General features: G+C 32.6%; 5 protein-coding genes across 6 annotated transcripts; 3 read left to right on the top strand and 2 right to left on the bottom strand.

The window, feature by feature from the left end:
- The first annotated feature begins 655 nt into the window (after nucleotides 1–655).
- LOC106103012 (pupal cuticle protein C1B-like) lies at nucleotides 656–2,638 on the top strand. Its single transcript, XM_013282640.1, has 4 exons — nucleotides 656–720; nucleotides 1,682–1,864; nucleotides 2,031–2,198; nucleotides 2,401–2,638. Exons 1-4 carry the CDS (start codon nucleotides 712–714, stop codon nucleotides 2,494–2,496), a joined length of 456 nt encoding a protein of 151 aa, XP_013138094.1. The 5' UTR covers nucleotides 656–711; the 3' UTR covers nucleotides 2,497–2,638.
- A 569-nt stretch (nucleotides 2,639–3,207) lies between these two features.
- LOC106103046 (protein farnesyltransferase/geranylgeranyltransferase type-1 subunit alpha) lies at nucleotides 3,208–5,863 on the top strand. The gene is made up of 5 exons (XM_013282691.1): nucleotides 3,208–3,625; nucleotides 3,967–4,090; nucleotides 4,202–4,292; nucleotides 4,711–4,850; nucleotides 5,328–5,863. Exons 1-5 carry the CDS (start codon nucleotides 3,496–3,498, stop codon nucleotides 5,806–5,808), a joined length of 966 nt encoding a protein of 321 aa, XP_013138145.1. The 5' UTR covers nucleotides 3,208–3,495; the 3' UTR covers nucleotides 5,809–5,863.
- Nucleotides 5,864–7,909: 2,046 nt separating this feature from the next.
- Nucleotides 7,910–10,426, bottom strand: LOC106103045 (asparagine synthetase [glutamine-hydrolyzing]). Its single transcript, XM_013282689.1, has 2 exons — nucleotides 10,277–10,426; nucleotides 7,910–9,620 (listed from the first exon to the last, which is right to left on the bottom strand). Exon 2 carries the CDS (start codon nucleotides 9,607–9,609, stop codon nucleotides 7,951–7,953), a length of 1,659 nt encoding a protein of 552 aa, XP_013138143.1. The 5' UTR covers nucleotides 9,610–9,620; nucleotides 10,277–10,426; the 3' UTR covers nucleotides 7,910–7,950.
- A 1,496-nt stretch (nucleotides 10,427–11,922) lies between these two features.
- Nucleotides 11,923–15,558, top strand: LOC106102985. The gene is made up of 6 exons (XM_013282612.1): nucleotides 11,923–12,044; nucleotides 12,125–12,242; nucleotides 12,976–13,111; nucleotides 13,484–13,547; nucleotides 14,395–14,549; nucleotides 15,441–15,558. The coding sequence occupies exons 1-6, from the start codon at nucleotides 11,952–11,954 to the stop codon at nucleotides 15,556–15,558; spliced, it is 684 nt and encodes a 227-aa protein (XP_013138066.1). The 5' UTR covers nucleotides 11,923–11,951.
- A 6,296-nt stretch (nucleotides 15,559–21,854) lies between these two features.
- LOC106103013 (virescein-like) lies at nucleotides 21,855–24,396 on the bottom strand. 2 transcript variants are annotated; one of them, XM_013282641.1, is made up of 2 exons: nucleotides 24,010–24,396; nucleotides 21,855–22,052 (listed from the first exon to the last, which is right to left on the bottom strand). In XM_013282641.1, exons 1-2 carry the CDS (start codon nucleotides 24,124–24,126, stop codon nucleotides 21,975–21,977), a joined length of 195 nt encoding a protein of 64 aa, XP_013138095.1. In that variant the 5' UTR covers nucleotides 24,127–24,396; the 3' UTR covers nucleotides 21,855–21,974. The 2 variants fall into 2 exon arrangements, 1 of the variants encoding a protein (XP_013138095.1); XR_001225607.1 differs by lacking the exon at nucleotides 21,855–22,052 and adding an exon at nucleotides 23,522–23,611.
- Between the last annotated feature and the right edge of the window lie 1,294 nt (nucleotides 24,397–25,690).

Below are 25,690 nucleotides of genomic sequence, written 5' to 3'. Positions count from 1 at the left end.
TAAGCGCCATCTGCGCTCGGCCACCTCAAGCCCGGTGAATCTGTAAATGCCTCCTCAAGGCAAACAGTGGCCATTCAGTCACAAAAAAAAATGATTCTTATCTTGATAAATAATGTACTTTGAAATTCAAAATGATTTATAACAGTTCAGTTGACATGTTTAGGTCATAGAATGTGTTCTCGCTGGACGGCCCCACCTAACAGCTTGAACATAAACACATTATGCGACCTCAATTTCATACAAACATACATGATTAAAATTTCTTGTAGTATCCGGAATAAGCTGTGAGTTCGTAGTACTTTTGGAAGCGATGATTCAAAGAGGATGCCATTATTTGACAATGATTAGACAAACATATCTTAGTAACAGAATAAGCGTAGTAAGCGTAAATGCAAGATGCAAAACGACGAAGCAAGATCAAATCTAAGTACTAACTGTACTCAGTATATACTGTCCTGGTATTTATGAAATAATAATGTAATTCTACAATTCAATGCGTACAATCCTTGATCACACCTGCCACAGTTATGCCAATGTGTAATAAACATAGCATACAATACATTCTGTAACAAATTATATGCCACCGTCACACGCATGACCCTAAAGTAACATATTCATATGTACATATGTTAGTATACCCAGTTGCCTATAAAAGCTTTACCGTATCTAATAGGAGACATATCGTTCGCGGCTTTTCAAGCATAACTAAATATGATTAAGGTGAGCAATTATCTTTATTAACATTTCTTAGATTATTTTAGCTTTAGAAATTTCAATTAACATCATCATATCAGTTCAAAAACAACAACTGTTCAACGACTTTAAATTTCTTATTGTCGTATAATTTAGAAAATAATACACTGAGATATGTTGTATGATTATAACAGAGGGAGATAAAGAAATATTCGATTGTAATGAATTTTTTAAACGATTTTTCTTGACTATAACTAAGTAGTTTCTTAGTGTAAGTACACTACCGAAGTACTAAATATAACTTTTTTTATCACAACATTGCATTTAGGTTATAAAGGAAATTCGTCACGCCTTAGCAATAAATGTTGAATAATATGTATAATTATGCACACAATTCAAGATAAAGGCATGTTTATACGTTTTGGACGTTTCATTTGAACAGAATATTTTTGTTTCCATTAGAGATGGAACTAAAAATAATTGAATGGCGTCGTGATCAAGAAATGAAAACTATTCGATGAAATTTTGGTTACATAATCATCGCTTCTTAAACCTTTTTACTATATCACAAATAATGCCTATTAGAACGTTTATTGTTCCCATATCCCTATTTTTATCATCATCACCAGCTCACTATACGTCCCCACCGAGGGGCTCGGAGCCTAAAGTTAGGGTGACTAGGCCATAGTCAAACACGGTGGCCCAGTGCGGGTTGGTTGACTTCACTCATATCTTTGAATTTCTTCGCCGATGCGTGCTGGTTGCATCACGATATTTTCTTTCACCTTCACCGTAAGAACGTCGGGTAGATTATGTGCGTAGGAAAATTAGATAAATCGAAAATCACATTGGTACACGGCGGGATCCGAACCCAAGACCTGTAGATTACAAGTCAAGTGCTTAAACCACTGAGCCACCGACGCTTATTTTATACATTTTTCTATTATGACTATTACATGTTTACAAAATGAAAACATTTTAATTTTAGTTACTGGTTCTGGCGTATGCCGTTGCTGCAGCCCATGCTGGGGGGTTGCTCTCTCCTGTGGGAGTGAACGGTGGCCACTACGGAGCCATTAGCGCGTGGAACCCTTACAGCACCTACCCTGCCAAACCGGCAATAGCCTCACAACAATCTAACATATACCGGTCACCCTTAAACCTTGGCCAGGTACAGAGTTCAGAAAATTAGTACTATTTTAATTTGCTTAAAGACCAAGAATACGAAAAAAGTATTAGTAAACTTCTTTAGCCTAAAATACATCGATTGATTCCTAGAGTAAAATTGGCCTACATGGACCTAATTGGTTCTAATTGAACAATTGCTTGTATTTAAGGTATCAACGTTCTCAAAAGCAGTTGACACTCCATTCTCAAGTGTTCGCAAGTCAGATGTAAGGATCAGCAATCCTGGAGTACCTCTGACACCGGCTTACCAGGGGATCGCGGCTCCTCTCGTGACACACTACGGCGTAGCAGCACCTTTGGCTGCCCCTGTAGCTAAAGTAAGTATTTATTATAACATCCCTGTTGCTGTAACAACGAAAGAAGTACACTCTATACTTATTAGAATATAAATTCGCTGGTCTCGTTAAACAGCTAATTATCTGAACACAGTTTTTCTTTGTCGCGTTCCGGAAATAATGTTAACTATCAATTCATAACTAGGTATATTAATCTCTAACAACATAATTTTGTGTAACACAGGTAGCTGGTGGACTTCTAGGTGTAGCTTATTCCGCCGCTCCAGCAGTTTCCCACATGAGCTACACAAATGGCCTTGGCCTGGCCTACTCCTGGTAAAATGCATCTCAATTAATGTGTAATTATTCTGTATATTGTACTTGTAAGCGCTTTATGATTCCTCTTTATTTTTTACCTGATAGTTGTTAACATTTTACTTTTAAAAATATTATTGTCTCTAATAAAAGTGTTTGTTTTTTCACTTCGCCGTTTTATTACTACATAGTGGTAAAAAATTGTGCTATCTGTGATACTATGAACATGTATGTGTTTTAATTTGCCTTCTTCCGACAGAGATACAGGGCTTAAATCCATCTGATTGCTAAGTACTTTAATTTAGTAAACAGTTTTACTATCTGATTTTTTACTTGTAAGATAAGAATAGAGTCGCTGGTATTATAGTAACCTCCCAAGTTTATCATAGTGCGACAAAATGAATAGGTATAGGTGTCGCTGTTGTCGTTGTTAATGCTCTCAGAAAATCGGTACATTTATTTAAGTTAACAATAAAAATAGGTATATTCAAGTTTAGTCATAGAAATTGACACATGTTTTAATTTCGTGCTTGTTACACGTGCAAAATTATAACAAATATGAAAAGACAATAATCTCTTGGCCTATTGGTATCGGATTTATTTTGGCTGCCTGTACAATGTTTTTTGCCTTAAGGTGAAAATAAAATATTCAATTGTGACAGGTTGTATTGCCAAATGTCAGTGTCATTGAATTTTCAATTGTCAATTCGTGTCGGTGTTGTTTCTCTCTTTCTTATGAACGTGATTTCGTATTTTTGTCCTTGTCTCATTGTAACTATTATATTTGCAAATTATAACAAAATTACTCATCCATGAGAAATATCTAGTTAAAACTAACTTGTCTGAGATGAAAATTAAATTTTTTGTAGAGTCGTGTCAATAAGATACAAGAATAAGATAATTGCCGACGCTTTGTCTAGTCATATGTTTAATCGCGATTCGAGTTGTTTACTTTAAGATATCAAATTGAGTATATAGTGTGTATTTTCGTACGATTTATGAAGCAGTAGATAGTTTTTTTGCAATGTCTGACAGTGGGGATAGTGATATTACTTGGATATTTTACAAGGACCGCCCAGAATGGAGCGATGTTACACCAGTACCAGAAAACGATGGTTCCAAACCAGTTGTTGTAATAGCACATTCTGAGAAATGTAAGTTTATTAATGTGTATTACATGTTTTTGTCTTTTTAGCTTAAAAATCTGTTTTTTTTTTGTAACAAGTTGAAAAACAAGGACTGCTAGGGTAAAGTCCTGTTTCAACAATTTAAGAATTTGTTTTATTTTTTAAACTAAGATTAACTTACGTTTCAAATAAACGGTGCTATTTAAATTTTTTAGAATAAAAATTGATAAAACATGATTTGTTAACCATCTTCTGTTTCTGTAACTTTTAATAAGATTTTGTGTTATTAGGAACTTTGCTATTTTCCTTGGCAGTGTTTTTACAGTTTGATTGATATTTTAATTTTCATGTCTATTATTTGATTCTAGTTGAAGATGTATATGACTATTTCCGAGCTATTTTGCAAACAAATGAAAAGTCTGAACGGGCTCTACAGTTGACTAAAGATGCAGTGGAGTTAAACCCAGCTAATTATACCGTCTGGCAATACAGGTATGTGTTCTTAATTTTAAGTATTGTTACCACATTTTTTCACTTTTATTTTTCTACTAAATGTTATTGCGGCAGAAGTATTTTTTACACCTTACAATTTTTATATTACAGAAGAGATTTGCTTCAAGCATTAGGTAGTGATCTGAGAACTGAACTGGATTATGTTGAAGCAGTTATAAAACAATCACCTAAAAACTATCAAGTGAGTGTAAATTGTAACTATAGCCAGTAATATAAGAATCTTACTTCTTACTAATATTATAAATGCCAAAGTTTAGATGAATGGATGGATGTTTGTTAAAGTTTGTAGCTTAATGGCTGAACCGATCTAGATGAAATTTAGCGTAAACATAGGAAATAATCTGAAAGAACACATAGGCTCTTTACTTTTTTTTTTTTAATACATGTGAAAGCTAGTCTTTTACTATAGCTGTAAAATGTTAAACACAACTCTTTGCATGCATTAGAATTCTATACAATAAAGTATGGGATAGAACCACCTTCAGATTACTTTATAAAACTTATTTGCTCTCACAAGTTTTTTTTTTCAAACATTGGTGTTCCTATTTATGTATTTTATTATGGTTCATAATATTTATTTGGATTGTTATGATTTTCAGGTATGGCATCACCGGCGAGTGCTAGTAGAATGGCTGCAAGATTCAGATTTGGAATTGGATTTAACTCATGATGCATTATTACAAGATCCTAAAAATTATCATGCATGGCAACACAGGCAATGGGCTATTAAGACTTTTGGGTATGTCCTTTTACCATAGACAAACTTTATTGTTGCATGTGTAGAAAAACAAGTAATAAAGACTAGAGTTCATCGGCAAATTTGACCATGCAGTATTGCAAATGAGACCCTATCCGCATGAATCAGCCGTTTTTACACATTTTTTCAATATTACTATGTGTAGATACATGCATACTTGCTGATAGAAGTCATTCTCTTACTGTTTTTGTTAGTTGTTAAAACAACTTCATACTAATATTATAAATGCGGAAGTTCAGATGGATGGATGTTTGTTAGAGTTTGTAGCCTAAACAAATGAAAAGGATTTCATTGAAATTTGACATAGTTATAGAGGATAGTCTGGAAGAACACATATGCTTCTTGCATTTGTTTTTTTTTAATTCCGTGCGGACGGAGTTGCGGGCGAAAGCTAGTTACTAATGAAATTTTTGTGATTACCAAATATATCTCCTTGAACATTTAATTTTAATGTTACAGGTTATTTGAGAAAGAAATGGAGTTTGTTGATAATCTTATCTTGGATGATGTCCGCAACAATTCGGCTTGGAACCAACGCTACTTCGTTATGAACAACCATCTTGGCTGGTCAGATATGAATGTTCAGAAAGAAATTTGTTATACATTGGAAAAGATTAAGTTTGTGAAAAACAATGAAAGTGCATGGAATTACTTACGAGGTGTATTACTGCACGATCCAAAAGGACTGAGCGGTAACACTAATGTCACATTGTTTTGTGAAGAATTGTACTCGGACAAATGCCGTTCACCATACCTACTGGCATTTTTGATAGATGTATGTGATGAAGCAATTAAAAAAGGAGAAATCAACTCTTTGTATAATGCTGAAAGAGCGTTAGACTTTTGTCAGGCATTAGCATCTAAGTATGACAAAATCAGAAGCAAGTATTGGAGTTTCATAGCAGAAAAGTTTCGAAAATATCAATCTAATCAGAATTAATGGATTAAATTATTATGGGGGGAAAGAGTTCTATAATTTATGATATTGTTTTTTGTCATAATAAATAATTTCAATGAGTTTTGTTGTTTGAAGAGCTTAGTTGCATATTATAAATAAAAACTTCATTTGCTTACAAATATATTACCTTTACAGATTTTAGTTACAAACAAATTTTCCTTTTTTTGGTATTACTTGCAATTCTGTGCACATTTAGTTAGTTAGGGTCAGCTTAGTTTTTGTTTAGTTCATTATCTTTAGAAGAACTTTCATCTTGATGTATGAATGTTCCAATATTCATATGAATGTTAGATCGTAGGGCTTGTGCGAATATTCCGCAAGAACAAATATTATCGTCAGTCATGATGTCTAACATCGCCGCATGGTCAATATAACTTGTGCAATTGCATTTATTGCTAGTGCTCATTTTACTGGCCTTTGTGCCAATACTGGTTTTAGACCCTTTTGGTGTAAGATTTGATCTTTTTTGAGTTATTGGAATTGTTGAGCCAGGACAAAACTTGCTTGTACAATTTTTGCAAACATTCAGTGGCTGCAAAATTAATGTTAAGTTTTAGAAAAAAATATATGCATTTTTTTTTGCAAAATGATATTTCTGTTGCACTATTAGTTACCTTGGGTTTTACTTTCGGTGGACTTGTTTTCTTATTTTCTTTGCATTTTTTCATTGTAATAAATCAACGCGTGCTATGGCATGAATAAAAATGTCCGTTGATAGGTAACTGCATGTTGTATTTATTGTATTTAGGCATTATTTTTATTTTGCGTATCCATTGTCATTGTGACTTACTTTGAAAATGTTGTTTATGGTTATGTTTTACCTCTTATGCACATATTTAAAAAACCATAAGTAATTTGCTCTAGATGACATTGTCATTTCTGTTTTGTAATATTTATTATTTACTTCGTTGGAAAAAATACAGCTTATTTGAACAATGCTGATAAATATGTAGTGTCATAAAATTTATTAAATGCATCGCCATGCTACTTTAGAGTAAAGTTCTTTAAAATGCAGTCTCACTAAAACGGTCGATGGGCAAAGATACACACCTCGATAAGGTTCCAGAACCGATAGAGGTTCGTTTACTGAAGCAAAAGTTAGCATGCTTTGCCTGCAAATGCTTAAACTGCGAAAAGTATAGCAGGGATAGTAGATTAAATAAAATTAAAAATGGTGAAAGTACAGGAGTTCAAGTGGATAAAACAATTTCAGACCGGCTTAGTAAGATTACAGCATATAATCGCATGGACGAAAAATCAAAAAAAGTCGATAAGGCAACAGGTAACAGTTTTATAAGTAACCTTTGTAATAACTATATTTGCCCCAGCTGCCACTATATTGTAGAATTTTTGCGTGGACATTTAAATAAAGTTTTTAAAGACGTGGAGACGGAAACGAATCCACTAGTCCGTTGCAACAAGTCAACAGAAAAAACCGTCGATCACTTGGACAAAACTACATCAATGATAAAGTGTGATTTATCATGCCCTAAGAAAAACAAATTGCCTGCTGAACGTAAGGGCGACAAAGTTGTATTTGGAGATTCCAAAAGAGATAGTGCCTCTGATGTAGAAAATATTATAAAAGTTGGTATTGAGAACGAAAAAAAATACAATACGGGAAAATATAAAATAGCTAATATGGAAAAAGGCAATACAGTGTTCATTGATAATCAAAGTTCATCGGATACGGACAGAACGATGTTTTCAAATTCAAAACATACCAGTGTTTCAAAACAATACACGTGTGGAAACTGTGTTTGCGTTGAAAAATTTATTAATGCCATAAGACCGTACGCTTAAATAGATCAAGACAATTTAATATGTTTGAACAAATGCGGACACATGAACATAAATTACATCTAACTTTAAATTTTCGAGGACACTCGTTTTGATTTGTAAAAGAATTACGATGAAACGAATGTAAATCATGTCATCAAATAATGTCATGGTCACATTTTTGTAGATAATAAAGGCCGTACTTAATAAACATGTTTTAGTTCCAATCGTGAACCCATGGGTACAGATTACATAGTAGAGAATATTAATGTGTGAAAGGGCATCAAAGTAAGAAATAATCCAATTAGACGTTTTAAATAAATTATATATTGTATTTTATGTTATTTATGTAGCAGCGTAATGTTTAATAAACCTTGCCGACGGATCCGAAACTTGCACCCATTTAGGCATCCAATAATAGGGCGTAAAGTTATGTTGACCTGAAAATGATTTTTCAAATACATAACGATAGTATTTTGATTCAGCGCTTGTTGGTTGAAGGCCTTTATATTGTTGATCACCTTCGGGTAGCCTCTCCGCAATAATTTCAGATATGGTTGTAAACAACGACTTCTTTACTGATGCTACACCATCGCTAAAAGCTTCTTTGTGTCGCCATAAAATAGAGTCAGGTAACAGTCCGCTTGTCGCGAAACTGTTACGCAAAAGATGTTTTTCTACTCCATTCTGTGGTTGTCGTAGTTTCGCTTCGATGTTGAGGTAGTGGTGCGTAAACTGGATGTCCAGGAATGGTACACGAAGCTCTAAACTAAATGCGCTAGTTGTTCTGTCAGCTCTTAGCCCATCGTACAAGTAGATATCAGAGAGCAACCGAATGCTTTCTTCGTGAGCAGCTGTCGTCGTTGGCGCGTCTCTGAAGTAAATATATCCCTGAGCTACCTCATCCGCGCCTTCGCCACTGAACACTACCGTCGTATCCGTGTTCTCCTTGATGTACTTAGACAATAAGTACATAGGGATGCTTGCACGTATTGTTGTGATGTCAAACGTCTCCAAATGATAAATGACATTGTCCAGCACCTGTCTTACATCGTTCTCATCGAACCTAACCTCATGATGTTCAGTCCCGAGGTAATCTGCTACCGTGCGCGCTGCGGCAAGGTCGGGGGAATCACCCATACCTATCGCAAACGTTTGTATTTTGTATGGCAATTTATGCTCCTTAGCAAGTTTTACAACTAAAGCTGTAATTAACGAAGAGTCTAATCCACCACTAAGCAGGCATCCAATTCTTCGATCTGACATAAGCCTTTTCCTACAAGCAGCTTCTAACAATAACGCAGTCTTTTCATATAGACTATTCAATTTTTCTACTTCCTCCGTTGACACATAAGGTACAAAACGGGGAGGTGTTCCTGGAGTAAAATATCTTTCAGTGTAGTCGAGTTTAATTTTTCCATCATCTAATAAACTCCAAACCTCGAAATGGCCGGGCGGGAACTGACCAAGACTTGAACCTGCACTGGCGTTTTGTTTCAAACCCATTAATCCTTTCGCTTCCGAGCAAATTGCCATCAACCCCTTTTTATCGTCATGTAATTTGAAAAGAGGACGAACACCGTATGGATCTCGTGCAATAAAAACTTTACGCGCTTCGCCGTCGATCAGACAAAACGAGAAAACACCGTCCAATTTTGTAACAGTGTCGGAGATTCCAAACTCTTTGTACGTATGAATAATAGCTTCGACATCGCAGTTGGTTTCATAGGGAAAACTATATTGATCACGGAGACGTGTGCAGTTGTATATCTCGCCGTTGCAAATCAAAGTGAGTCGGGGGAAACAATGCAGTCGCATCGGCTGCATGCCATGTAAGCCGTCGACGATGGCAAGACGTTGAAATCCAAGGACTGCTTGTGGCTCGCGGGAATCCTGCTCAAGGCGCCAAGCGTCTGGACCTCGATGCACAATCTCGGCAAAACACTTTATGCACGTTGGAGTTAAGCCGCCGTCCATGCCAAAAGTTCCCCATATACCGCACATTTTGGATGGTTCTGAAAACATTTACTGAATCAATTAAACTCATTGCATTTAATTAACTCTAGTACAAAAGTAGAGCGGTTCTGTGAAATTGTGCTGTTAACTTAACTCTCGTTTCCTATTTGAGTATGTTGATTTTTTTTAATAAAAACAAGTGTGAATTAGAGACGGTTATAAGTCTTGACATATGAGTGAAATATGAGCAGCGTTAAAAGGTTTATGCAGTGGATACGTTGGCTAAGAATTACTACTACCACAGATAATACAATACATATAACGTTGCACATTAAAGCTTCCCAAAAAAATAGAGAGTTGCTAAGTATTTAGAACTACTTTAACTAAATGAGATTTTGTGTATACTGCGTAACAAATAAAAATACCGTGTAACTATCAATAACGCAAGGCTACAGTGGCTAAAACCGTAAACTTTAGTCGGCTATGCAACCGCGCTATTTTCATAGAATTTAAACGTTAAAGAATTGTCATCGAATACAATTATAAAAATAGTGAAATACAAATCTGTCTTGACTTTTTAATTTTTCATTAAACTGACATCTTTGAACTTAATTTAATAAATATGTTTATGACATTATATAGATATTAGATATTAAATACATTTTTAATTTACGTGCGAAATCAATGCTATAATTTAAAATTCGATGTTACTTACCCGGTTGGTGATCCCTCAGTAATGGTGTTCAGGATATTTTATTTATTAAACGAGCAATATTTGCTGAATTTACTAAATTGTAATATACCGAAAGAAAACCGGCAGAGCTGGTGCTGTGCGGCGGATTGTGTTAGTTCCAGTTAGTGTTCGTTGTTACAGATAATAAAACAGCCAACCAATGTCAAGAGAGAATAGCATAGAAATATCAAAGTTGTCGTATGTTTGAGCAAGACAAAAGAGCATACGTGACGTTCCTTTTCATCTAAAAATAAGTGTAATTATAATTAAATATATCTTAATTTTATTTAAACTACCAAAACAGCGAAAAGTTAAAAAAAACTTTACTGTTTTGCCTTCTATAAGGTTTTATATTATTTGCAAATAATAAATAGTTCCTATAAAATAAAGTCAGAAAAGTTAAGTATTTGTGTTATTCTCGTATGTTTGTTGGACATGAAGAGAAACGTTAGTAATTGTGGCGGGATGTACTGTGGTATCATTTATAGTAGCATTGAATGCTTATTTATGTTGACCGGTTGTGAGTAAATTGATGCCTTTTATTGCATCATCATTGGCTATGTGGTTGCCACACAGTCATATTTGCATGTTGTAATTTGTTGACGTTTGATTCATTGCGTCTGAACTGAAGTCCGAAACAATTAACATAATATTATTTCTAACTAGATTCCCACTAATACTGTTTTTTTTAAAGATCTAAATCGTGACTGGATTTAATTTCTATAAATGAATGATCAAGGCCATGGCATCATGTTATAAGTTATTAATGATTTTATTTTAAATGTTTTACCATGAACTTACTAGCCCAACTCAATCTTGATCTTGACTATAAATATATGAAATACACTTACGCTTTCAACATACTATTTTTTTTATTTATTTTCCTTTTTCATTTAAGTTATTCGACAAACTTAAAGATGAAATTTTATGCAGCTTTTTACATAAATGTTTCTAGATATCAATTGGCGAATTCATGAAATTCTGCATCTTGCAGTCACGGGGCATGGAAGAAAAATGATTTTTCAACACTTGTTACTTGTTAGATCGCGAGAACTGGAAGTATATGAATTAATAGAAGTACCTACAATTTAAAAATAGCAATTAAATGTTTGCGTCTATTTGCTCCATGAATCAGAAGTAACAAAGATATCTCAATAATAAAATGATATCAAAAACATTGGCGGATGGTCTTGTATTTGTATAATTAATTTGATTGCATTTAGATAACTAGTAACATATTACTTTACCACTCAAGAACACATAATTTTTGTTTAAGTATAAAAACTTATCAGCTTACAAATAATAAATGGCCAGTATTTTAAATGTCAATAACAGTTCTTACTAGCCAGTATCATAATATAATTATGGTTGATTTCAAAATAATTCTTAACCATTAAAATTAGTCATAATTAATTAATTCGAAATAATTTGAAATTAACATTAAAATAAAGTAATACATTTTTTAAACAATTTAGAGTGGGTAATTTTAACATGTGTTAAAACTTCGCTAATCTTTGCAATCTGTGTTAATTGCTCTCACGAAAAAAAGAAAAACAAATGACGCACAAATTAGAAGAATAGTTATTTTTTCATTGTTGTTTGCATTGTTTTATAAGAAAACTAAATTTTCAAAGAAGTGTTCAATAAAGTCAGTAAAATGTCATCCACATCATTGCAACAAGATAATCAAATCAAGATTTGTGTTCTCAAATCTAATTTGGAAGAAATAGGAAAGGAGTTAATTATACAAGTGAGACATTGAACAATAGTACTTTTTAAATTTTAATAATCACTCTTTACGCTGTTTTAACATTTTGTTGGTCCTTACAGAATTCGACAATACCATCACTGGACGAAGACAATGAGAGTAAATATCGTGAAGCTATGGAGGTCGTACAAGTTCTTCGTGCTATCAACATTGAGATCGAGCTTCAGAAAGAAGAAAACTGTATGTATCACAAAAAAATAATTGTATGATTATATCACATTTGTTAGCTTTTCAACTATTTTGATATATTCTTAAAAGTTATTCGTTAATCTGTGTTGTTTAACAATTCTATTTATCTTTAGTTAAAACAATATTGTTAGGAAAATATTAGGAAACGGAAGGAATAGTGGGGTAGTTTTATAAAATACATGGCAAGGAGTGGCTCGGGCGCTTAGTTGCAGTCTCGGTGCTCAGTCGCCAACAAATTCAGTGTTTTACTAGTCGCCGCCACGGAACATTCGACATATTTGCATTGTTGCATTGGAGTTCAGTTTGTTTGTTTTATAGTAATTTACAAGTATTGTTAATATGACCGTCCTTCTATATTTTAAAGAAAGTCATTTGTGTCAAAATATGTAATAATAGTAACATGAATAATGAATAATAGTAAATGAATACATTAAAAAAATACATGAAAAATGCTTGCGAATACAATAATTACGGTTTATTCATTTTACTTTTTACTTATAATATAAATGTGAGAGTTTAGATGGATAAATGGAAGTTTATTAGAGTTTGTTAAACGGAGGAACAGATCTCGATGAAATTGGGCATAGATGTAAATACCTTGAAAGAACACATAGGCTACCTAACTTTTTTTTATTACACGCGTAGTCGCGGGTGAAAGCTTATACATATAATAATATTGACAATTTCATAAATTAATTATTACACATTTCCGATTGCTCTGCAGCAAGATTAACCGCGAAGCGCAGACAACTTCAGATAAACTGCGAAGAGATGACCAAGTCAATTAATAGAGCACTGGAAATCCGCAATGAAAACGAAACTTTATTGCAGCAAATTGAAAATGTAATAGATCAGAAAATGTACGTATTTTTATTATTTTTCTATAACCCATTAGAAAAAAAAATCGAGAAAATACAATTTATGTATTGTTTAGTGACCTAATAATTTACGTAAAATTGACAGACTTAATGTCTCTATATAGATACTAGCTTCTGCCCGTGACTTCGTTCGTGCGGAATTAAAAATAGCATTGTAAGTAGCTTGTGTTCTTCCAGACTGTTCTACATCTGCAAAATTTCATCGAGATCCGTTAAACGTTTTCTGTTTTTGGGACACGTGGTAACTAACAGCCATCCATCCATTTACTCTATCGCCTATACAACGTTCCTAATTTCATTCTATTAAATTTGTTTTTATATGATCTTGTAATTCAATATTTTTGTCTCGCTCAGCCGTTCGTATGAAGCATTGTTACGTGAAATAGCTGATCGTTTTCGGAAAATGTACAACGTTTATGTAAGTCAATTACATTTTTTTTTAATGTAATTAAATACTTCTTGTTTTTGAAATGTTCTTCCCTTAATAGTTATTTTAATAAAGGGTAACTTTAGATGCACTTCCCAGAATCGCAATTACGCTCATCCTGCAAGTATACTTACATCTAAGTTGCGAGTTTAAAAGTTTATTTAAAGTTTAACAGCCTTACAAATGAACGCGGTATAAAGTGAAACTTAGGAATAAACTGAGCAAAATTTGATAGTTTAACTTTATACCGCGCTTATTAGTAAGGCTGTAATTATTTTGTCTTGTCTATACTATTATAATAAAGCGTAAACACACACTTCTTTGTTGCCTAAGATGCCAGCAACTACAGCATATTTTTGAATAATTCTTTTTTTAATAAAAAGCCCTACACTTACGTCACGCTTTAGGCTATATATTTTCACGCCATTAAACTTAGGGGGTAAATATTTTGGATAAAAACCCTAACGCGAGAAAGAGAAAATAAGTTGCTGCCAACATCAAGGAAACAAAATTGCCATACTTTGTCGTCATGTCATTTTGACATTTGCAATTGAATTTGACAAATGTAATCAGTAAAACCATAATTTCATACGAATGAAGTCGCAAGGGAACAGCTAGTTTCCTACATAATTTATTACCTTTATGCTTGTTACACACTTGTCTAATACAGTTGGACAGTTGTACCCAGTCGTACATTGTATGGACTTACTGGTACCTATTACACCATGCCAGTAGACAGTTTATTAAGTTACTGATTAAATATACTGGTTAAATGCGACCGATATGAGAAATTGTAATGTACTTAAATGCAACTTAAGTTATGTATGTGTACCTTTAGAATGAAACAGAAATGAAAAAACAGTTAGAGATGATTGATGACGACTTAAATAAGAATAAAGCAGAAGAAAGCAAGATGTACATTTTAGTGAAGGAGTTAGAGATGGAATTGTCCTCTATAGTACCGGATTTGCCTAATAACATTCTGGATATATTGTAAGTGACCTAATTTTAGTTTTTAGTTTCGTCTAATAGTGTAAATATTTGTTTTTACTCTAGTGAATCCGAAGTAGAAAACTGTTTTTACAATTCCCCTTTGGCCCATAAAGCCTGTTATATCCGAGTATTATCTATCTCTGTACTCTAAACTAATATAACAAAGTGTGAACACACACTTCTTGGTTAAGGATGTCAACAATCGTAGTATATTTTTATATATTACTTTTTTAATAAAAAGCCCTACCCTTACGATACGTTTTAGTCTATACATATATTTTCATGCTTTTAAACTTAAGGGTAAATAAATTGTAAAAAACTGTCAAGCGGGAAAGGGACAAAAACTACAATGCAGCCAATAGCAGCAAAGAAACAAGGTTGCCATGGTTACTCATAAATAATTGAAGCATTTAAATTTTGACATTTGCTATTGAAAGTTTTCGGAAATCTAAATAATGAAATACAGTTTTTGTAATGTAGTGCGAATGACGCCGCACGGGAACAGCTAGTCAGTTATAACTTAACAGTTAGTGTCCCAGTCAATTGAATTGTACACGAAGTTTTAACTGTCCAGTTTACATTCCACCTATTCAAATAATTCGTTAGTAAATAGCGAAGACAACGAGGAATACAATAATTAATAATTTTATTTGCTTTAGAATAACTGAATGCAATAAGCATTCTTTCTTTTAAGGGTGTAAATATCCCTTGTGTTTATTATCGTCGTCGTAAAAGGTTTTACGAGAACTGTATACGACCGAATAACTATCGAAGAAATAAAATAATAATGTGTTGTTCAATACAAAAAGATTTTTAATGACATATTTTAGACGTAAAACGGAAATATTGTGCTTTTCAATACCAAAAAGATTTTTAATGACATATTTTTAGGCGTAAAACGGCATTGGAAGATAAATTGAAGACACTGATAGAAAAATGCAAAGAAAAACGAGATATACTTGATCATCTTCAGAAGAAACAGAAATATGGCTTCGATTTTAAGATTTAATAACTAAATGCTTTTTATTTATAATAATTAATTAAAATAATATTCTGTTTTGATTATCGTTTTATAAGATTATCTCAATTCTGGTATATTTACTTTAAATACAATTAAAAAGTTTCATATTGAATTATTAAGTTACGTAAATTGAGTATACCATTATTAGAGAAACATCTAATAAAATTAAAAAAAATGTTTATGATACTTCGATCAAAGTTGTAATAAATTTTGGAGAGAAAACGTAGGTAAGATATTATATTATAAAATTGTTTCTGGTCCGAAAGAGATTTAATAAATATCATCCTATGTAACTAAGTTAAGTACAAGTAGTCAGCATTCAAGTTATTTAATATTCATTATACTATTAAATGTCCTTGGAAAAATTAACCCAAAAACTAGTAAAGAATTCTCTTCAATAGAAACTTTCCGAATATAATAACGCAATTGGAATTAAACGTTGATATAGCTTGTGGATCTTTGCCAGACTCTAAATAGTTTAGAGACAATTTGTAAGGAGAACACGTTCATAACAATGTTTTAATGCCGATATAAAACTAGAAAACATTCCAGAACATTTAAATTCTAACTAGATAATTTTATTTCATGAAATATTGTCCCTACTCATATAACTTAAAACAAGGCAAAAGATAGGGATCTACGGTGATAATAAAATATCTTTCAATCCATATTATTTTTATATCTTTACAAAAAACTTTACACTTTTAATGCTTAAGGGTAGTATGAGGATTCTTGTGTTTGGTGCGTCTATTTTGTAATGCTTGTTGCACCGCGCCGATGGCTGTCGCACCTTGGAAAAATGTACTCTGTAACAAGAATGCGACAGTCATAAAAAACATTCCAGCCATTCAGAAGATTATTTGGATCAAACGCGGCCATACGGACACAAAAGCATTTAAAAAAATATTTTTCGTTGTCAGCAACATAACACAAGGTGTAAAAACAAAAAAAAAATGTAAAAAAATTATAAAAAAAAAATAAAAAAAATGTGCAAGTGTGGATATACATATGTATGTATTTATATATCCACATTTAAAAAAAAAAAACGATGGTCGTTAATAGGTATCAAGGTTGCTGCTTCAGCAAAGGCAGCAGGTGCTACTAGGGCCCCCTCGGGGAATAAAAAAAAACACAAGGTGTAAGTCTTCTTTTTTTACGATTTTTTTCAATAAGGACCCTTCAATTTTATTATTATTAAGATGTGTAGGTTTTATTTACCCGAGAGTGTTTTCAATAAGTTGATTTTAAACCAATACCTACCAAACCATTTCTTATCTTATGTGACCAGGGTTTATGCGTGGTTGTTGAAACTAAGGTGGGTTTAGCTGGTATATCACAGAATACTGTAGACATTTGAGAGCAAATACCAATAACCACAAGTAACAAAGCAATATTCATGGTGACTCGCCTTTTAGTAAATTCACGAGTCTTATTCAACAAGCTTTTATAGACGTGTGGACAAAGTGATTCAAATATATCATAGAGGAGGCATAGATGACACTGCACTTGAAACATTTTTACATAAATCACAAACACTACCTATTAATAAATCCTTAAAACCACATATCAAATCATAATTAATTGTATTTAAATTAATTGTCAATAGATATCATCAAACAAGATTTAAATGTTTATATTTTATTTTGTAGGACTTTTTGGTTTATTTTATAACAAAAGATGAAGCTTACTATAAATTTTTATTACATATTAATTACAAGCGCCCGAAATGGCGCGTACTAAACTTGACAAATTACCGGTAAAAAAATTTTGCTCACTAGCCTCGTCTTTACATTACTTAAATGTCTGCGTGTGGAGGAAAAATTACATTACACTGAATCGCGTGGTGGGATTTCGCAACTCTCTTGATCCCAATTGTCTTTGTATTTACCCGGCACGTGGTGTAAATTTGTAATCGATGTCATCTTTATTTAATAAAATACTCCATGCCTTGAATAAGTATCTTAAACATTTACTAATAAAAAATATTTCTTATGTAACGAGTAATTGATAATAAGTACTGCATATATGTAATTATGAACGTTTTCAGCTACTACATTTCTAAAAATAATAATTAACTTTATGTTAAGTAATACAGTTTTAAATACTAATCAAATAAGTTAAAACAGGGCCCTTAAAATTGTCTTTTGAATTGAATGAACCACATTAAAGACTACAAGCAAACGCATTTAGAGCCTTAATACGCTAATGTAAAGAGGTTTTTTCATTTTTTTCTAACAATAACTTAATTATCTTTCACATTTTTCATCGAGTGTTTATTAATTATTTTGGTGGAAAAGCTTTTATCATAAATAAAACCCAAATATTGACTAATTGGGTGACATTCAATTAACTCAAATTAACGTGTTACTTGTTTTTATAAAACATATAACATAAGCAGAATTTAACAGTGGTAGAGCGCGTTTCAACATCTTCGCTCTGCAGGCCCGGCTCGCCCGGTGCAATACCACGACCACTCAGAAAACAGGCGTGAGCTGGGAACAATTCCGCGTACAGTCTGATGGGTGTGGCACCGGAGGCCGAATTTTACTTCATTTCCATTTCTACCCTTTTCTTATAAGGAAAGGATGGGAAGGGTATGTAGATTCGAAGTAAAAGAACACGCATAGGAAGGGATATTCTGTTTATGTGCGTCTCGTCCTTCATCTGTAAGGGTGGGCAACGCAACTGCAATTGCGGATACCTTTGGGAAGCGGTCGCTTCTCCATTTTAGTAAATTCAGGTGGCCACTTGGTCGTTTGCCATACTGTGATATATAAAAAAGAAAATAATAAGCATACTAATACTGTAAATGTGAAAGTTTCAGAAAGTGGCAGGATCTGCATCAAATTTGGCAGAAATGTAGAGCATAGGCTGCAACAACATAAAGGCTTAAGTTCTTTTTTTAATTCCACGCACAAAGAGTTATTAGAGTTAGTTAGGCGACAGCGAATAGATACATAATAGCGTGTGCCTATAGAAAAAATATAGCGATGGTTGGTCTATGTTCGCTAAAGAGAAAATTATGTAAATAATGTAGGCAAACGTCACGTAAGTAAACGCAGCGGTTTGCCTGTTAATGGCCCCGTGGAATTTTATTATGGTTACACTCCGCTGATTTACACATTTTAGCAACGTTTGATAAAAAATGTATTGTCATTTATTTTTATGTGTTTATTCGACTTTTTTATGCGAACTACAAACATACCGCTTGTTTTACTAAGAATAGATTCAAATTCAATTCTTGAATAAAAAGTACTTTGTGCCTTTTAAGGATATTGCCCACGAGGATGAACTTAATATTTGATATACTTAAATTACTGTGCACAAGTCCATAAAAGTATAATATTTTTAATTGAAAAAGAAAAAGCTTAACTATCTCAATACTTATATTTAGATTTGTTTTATGAGTGATAATACGTTTCTTCGTTAATTCATCTACATTATCAACATTACCAGCTCTGGAGGTAATCAGCAATCGCTAAGAGGCTCAAAGCCAAAGCCTACTCTAATAAAGGGTTACGACCACAGTCAACCATTAAAATCATTGCAACTTCTAAATTGGTATGTATTACGTAGTAGTAATAGTACTAAAATGTGTCCTATCTAGTTAATATCGTTTTTAGTTAAATATAATAAAATATAAAAGTAAAAATTGATTTGTAGATACATAAAAATTCAATATAATGCCGCACTTAAAGTTACGAGAAGTGACGATGTCCAAATCAACATTATTTCGGACTTAGCTGTTATATCCAAGTTAGAAATTGAACAAAGTAAATGTTTGGTGATAACACAAAGTGATATTTCAAACATAACCAAAGTTATTGTAGTTGATACTCGTAAATCTCCTTTCTCGAGTGGCATGGATGACGTTGGGTTTAGCCACATGACATACATAAATAACTTTCACAAAGTTGGTTAATTATTAGAAGTAATATCCTTGACTTTTCCAATATTGTTTTTTGTTTAATTAAAATTCTGATTAATAATATCAATGTGAAAATATGGATGGATGGATAGATGTTTGTGAGAGCTTGTAGTCTAAATTAATGAACGGTTCTCGATGAAATTTGGCACAGATTTCGTACATAGTATGGAGGAACACAGTTTATTTACTAAGGTTTTTTAATTTCGCTCGAACGGAGTCAAAATACAATTTATTTGTAAGAAATTTACAGAATCAGAAAGAAGTACGCAACAAGTTACGTTTAAGCAAAATACAGTTTGTTTATTATTTTTTTGCTTCTCACTTAATTGTATTTCTTTCACGGTCCGTCCCCAGCCAACGCCCTAAAGCAATCCAAGGCCTATTTTCTGAAAACAAAGTATTTTATAGTTATTCTTTTAAAATACAGCTAACTTACAATGCAATAACAATGTAACTTATTAATTTTTATTACTGATGGTAGAACTTTAATTATTATATTAATACTAGCGATCCACTCCAGCTTCGCCTGGGTGGTCCGATTTCCTTTTATGTAAAATATAGGCTATGTTACGCATTGACAATTTAGCTTTCTTATGGCAAAATATTTTTTGAAATCAGTCCATTAGTTTCTGAACCTATGTAATACAAGCAAACAACCACATCCTTTAATACAATCTAATTATAATTCTTATAACATTTACATAGATTTATATGTTAACTGAAGTAGGATTAGTTTGCCAAAATCTACGTAGTGGTTTACCGACAACACGGCCTCAATTAAAATAGTCATTACATTCGCCATAGATATAATCTTTTTTTTTTAAAAAAAAAACGTGCAACCCTATACCTCTTGTTTTAACTTTTATTTTAAACATAGCAATAAAACGATGCGTAGACTATGCGACAAATAGTTTAATTCCATTACAAGTTTTCTTAAGACTATTGATTTTTACCTTATTCCTGGCGATTAAATCCAAAACGTTAACTACAACAAACAAAAGCCGTTTTCAGATTAACGTTTATATTTATGAAAAAACTGTTACAACGGCGGCTATATGGGTATTTATGTACCATTGTTATATCTTACTTCTTACTATCTTACTAATATTATAAATGCGAAAGTTTAGGTGGATGGATGTTTGTTAGCGTTTGTAGCCTAAACGGCTGAACGGATCTCCATGAAATTTGGCACAGGTTTAGAGCATAGTCTGGAAGAAGACATAGGCTACTTTTTATCCCGGGAATAGTTACAGTTCCCGTGAGATTCATTAATTTCGTTTTTTAATGTTCACTCGATCATTCTGCAACGGTTCATCATATCTTATTGAAATTTGGCACAGATATAAAACAAAGTCTGAATTACACATGAGATTAGCTTCATCCCAGAGAAATGTCCGGTTCCCGAGGGATACGTAGCTTTTTGTATTTATATAGTTCGTATGTTTTCTAATACCACGCGGACGAAGTCGCGGGCAACAGCTCGTTGTTACATAAAAGTTGGCAATAATAGAAATTTTCCTATTCTACTAAATCAATCGGGTGTAAATGTTTGAGTTATACTAGTACTAAAGGTAAATGTGATTTAGTTTGATACGCGTATTAAATCTTGTCAACGATTTTTATCTATATATCTATACTTCTATCTATCTATACTATTATAATAAAGCGTAAACACACACTACTTTGTGGCGTAGGATGTCAACAATCACAGCATATTTTTGAATAATTATTTCTTTAATGAAAAGCTCTACACTTACTAGGCTATATATTTTCACGCTATTAAACTCGGGGGGTTAGTAAATTGGAAAAAAACCTTCATGTGGGAAAGGGACTGTAGACTACAAGCTGCCAACAATAAGGGAGCGAGGTTATTATGGTCACGGTAATTTTAACATTTGCAATTCAGAATTTGACAAATTCACAATAAAATATTTTTTTCATAACTTCATGCGGATAAATCCGCACGGGAACAGCTAGTATTTTATACAAAAATATTTTTAATTTAATTTAAATTTTCCCGGACCTAACCGAAATGGAATGTAGGATTTTAAGCCTGTAATATCAGAAAATTCTGGAACGTTTGATTAATATAATTTACGATAATTAAAGATAGCATTTTATAGAATTCTGTGGAGGTTTGATGTTAAAGGCATTCATCAGGCTATGTGAACATAATAAACTAATTCAACCGTTTTTTATTGGCAATGACTATGGGTCTAAAGATACTTTGCATTAACGATGATACCTCTAAGAAAACTGATAGCTTACAATAATAAAAAGGTAAAAGTCAAACATAAGGAGCAATTCGATTTTGTTTTAAGTATATTTATTAAGTAACTGATGAAAATTATGACATAATAACAATATTTATATAGCTTGTAAACATTGTTACTATGTGTATAAATTGTATTACATAAATGTATAAGATTGAGGGATTGTAATACAATTCTGTGACATAAGTGAGTTGAATAAGGATCTAGTTTCGTCTGTTTTTGACGTGGCTGTAGACCTCGTGCGCCGTACCCGCCGCGGAGAGAACGCCGAAACCTTTCCTCTGCAAAACAAACAATTTCACTTACACATCGTATAACAAACAATATTACGTCCCCTTTTCACTCGTTACAAAAAATCTTTATTTATTGTCTGTTTACACTGATGATAAATGAAATTAAAATAAGAAATTGATTTAAACGAATCCGAACTGAATGTGTCATTTTATTGCGAAGATCTTGTTGCCAACATCCAGACCCTCATCAGATCACCACAATAACGTATGACGTGACAATGTTATCAATATTGCATTGTCATGCTATTTAGATATGTATGCCATATTTCAGCTCTATCGGTGACCAGGAAGTAGATCAAATTTAATTTGCAAGATTTTAATGGGTAACATCAGGACAAATATAACTAAACCAACAATAAAATCAGCATTTAGATAGCAAATTTTATAAATTTAATCCATAACAAAAAGTAAACTGTTGTTCTGAACGTGTAATATACTAAATTAAAATAAATTAACGTTAAGATAAAAAAAAAACTGTCTAACTTACAATAACGTTTCCACCCTTTTTGATAGCGCCGACGTTAAGTTTAGGCGCTGCGGTACTGCTTCCCACGAAGAGCGCAAGCACAGTCAGGAACATAAACAAGAAAGCTGATAGTTTCATGTTTGCTTGATTATTAGTACAGTACTTAAAATGTAGGCTAGCTAATGGCAGGCTGTACCACGGTTGTGACGGCAATGCTTCGAGCTTCACCATAGCGCGTATATAAAGGCCTCCAGTAGTGGCAGTTTTCCTCCTGGGTATATCCCAAATGTTGTCGAAAAACCAACGTGGAAAGCCTTAAATCCCAGTTGTATTATAAAACTAATTTGGTATTCTCACCTATGCTTCATAGAATTAGAACCACTATGTTTATTTTATTGAATTTATAAGTAAAATGTCATTTAAATAAGTGAGCACGTTTAAAAGTAGGGTTTTATTGAGTTAGAGATATTAATATCAACGAAAATGTATTGTTATAATAAAGAAATGCCTTACTAAATTTAAATAAACAGATAACTTTATGTTAATAAGTAGGTAAAGAATTCTTTACCACCGAATGCTGGAGAGAATCAAACATAATGTTTTTACAATTAAATCTGCCAAGAACTTCTTTCTCCTATAATAACAAACTCAAGTAAAAGTATATCAAATATTCTGAAACTTCTATTACAATACCATTTGTTAAAAAATTATTAAAAGTAAAATAAACAATTCTACAATCTGAATAAGGGGATGTTGTATTCATATAATTTCAAAATAAATGATTAGCCGTGTATAAAATGCATATTAATTTAGGTTTCCTAAGTGAATAGTAAATTCTCGAAATAAATACAAAATGGGCATATTTATGACATTTTTGGAATTTTACCATAACAAGGTTTTACCTGTAAATCGTAGGATTCAATTGAGTTTATGCATTTACAGTAATATTTATTTACTTATGCTAAGAATTAAATAAAATAATGTAGTTTAAATTTTTTAATAACTAATGATGCTTGTGACGAATATGATCGTAGATATTGTGAACTTTGGTGCCCAGGTCTGCGATCCGGATACCTTTGGCCTGCGAGAGATAACATTTTATTTAATGTATTCACAATCTATAGAAACATAAATTACAAAAATATAGATCAAAACAGCTTCTAACATAATGGGCAAAAATTTTAATCAACTTAAACCCGGTGAGAAAGGCGTATCGGAGAACAGAATAATTGGCAATGTAAGAGCAAAAATCATGTGTTCGTTTAAAATTTCAAACACGTAGATTTACAATCCGGAAACCCTTTAGTATTCAAGCCACTTAGTAGTGGGATTTTACAGAGTCACAACAGAAGCGTTGACCAACCTATTAGAAAGAAATGTAAAAATGAATTTAAATTTGTTATCCTGCCTTCAATTTCTCACCCTTTTCCATAAAAATGAACTCAATTATCTTATAAGCAAGATTGATCATTTACTCACAATCCATTGCCCTCCTTTTTTAATGGCTCCAATCGGTATACCAGGTTTTGCGTTACATCTTCCCATAAATATAGCGAGTATTCCAAATAATAATACAAACATTTTTGTAAAATCCATTTTAGTTAACACTTGTCTCAAATATTTAAATCTGCGTTAAAGTCAAGTTGATTTCTATTTATATGTGCGCGTTAATTGTTTGTTTTCACACGATTTTTCTTCGAAACGGAACGGGGACTCTACCTCGTCCCGTGCGGACCGTGTCATATGTACCGATATACCACGATTCTCTTATACCACATTCACTTTGAGCTTGTATTTAATTTCATGCACATTTAATATAAAATTGGAAGTCGATATCAATTACATTCTTGTGTTATTAGTTTTCATTTTAAAGAAACGTACACATATCGACGAATTTAGTACAATTGTAAAAAATATTTTGACTATGTTTATAAACATTTTAATCAATTCAAATTAACAATATTAAAAACAATCTCAGTTATCATTGAACTAGATATGACAACTAGTAATAATCGTATAAATAAACTAGCTTTCGCCCGCGACTCCGCCCGCGTGGAATTAATAAAAAACAAAAGCAAGTACTCTATGTGTTCTTCCAAAATATCCTCTACATATCAAATTTCGTAGAAATCCGTCTAGCCATTTAGACTACAAACTTTACATCCATCCATTATTATTATGATAACATTAGAAACATCAATTAATCGCAATAATGATAATGAGATCTATATAATCCTAGAAATATTTACTTCTAAAATCTTAAATTTAGATACTAAAGCCAGATGACAAGGTATTATGTTCTAGTGTTGAATTTTATGTCTTGTCTCGTTTATTTACAAACAGAACTATATTCGTCGACGTTAATTGTTCATAATTTTATTAACACTCCGTGTTTTGAACTTCTAAAATTATGATGTCGGGCAAAGACAGACTTACTCGTATTTGTTATTTACTAAATTATTATTCTCTTTCTTTGTTAAGTATTTACTGTACAAACTACGATGTCTGAATTACAAAAGTAATTTTTCATTCTTATTTTTAGATTTTTTATTGATTAATGAAACATAAAAGCAAAATAGAATTAGTTAAATATTCCTTCAGTTCAATATCGCGACATTTTACAAAGTGGGAATTTAAATTAACTATGTTTAATTTTACGTTGATGTACAATAAAATTCCAATCCTCTCGAGCATGCTCGAATCGGAATACCAAACGTGCAATGAATAGAAATCTAACTGGTGTCCCCTCGGGGCCTTTGAGCCTGGCTACTGTATGGAGCGTCCAGCTAAGAACACTGAGCCTATAAATCGGTTTATTTAAAGACATGTATTTTCCAAAAGTGTGTTAAAGCTCGGTTACTTTTAAAAGTTTGAAAGAAGCGCTAATCGTGGAGAAATTGAGAAGCAAAGGTTAGTGTAGTATGGACATGTTATACGACGAGACAATGGGGACACGAACCAGAAATAGTTAAGATTGAATGTGGATGGCTACAAAGGTAGAGGAAGATCGAATAAAGTATGTGTGAAAGACGCAATGCTTAAGAAGGGAGAGGATTCAGATATGATGGCTGATAAAAAAACAAAACCGACTTCCAAACAAAATACACGAAAAACAAAACAAAATGCACTAAAAACAAAACAAAATACACCAAAAACAAAA

The sequence above is a fragment of the Papilio polytes genome, unplaced genomic scaffold (genome assembly GCF_000836215.1).
Source record: "Papilio polytes unplaced genomic scaffold, Ppol_1.0 DF823879.1, whole genome shotgun sequence".
Classification (NCBI taxonomy): Eukaryota; Metazoa; Arthropoda; class Insecta; order Lepidoptera; family Papilionidae; genus Papilio; species Papilio polytes.
This window is presented reverse-complemented; position numbering and strand designations above follow the sequence as displayed.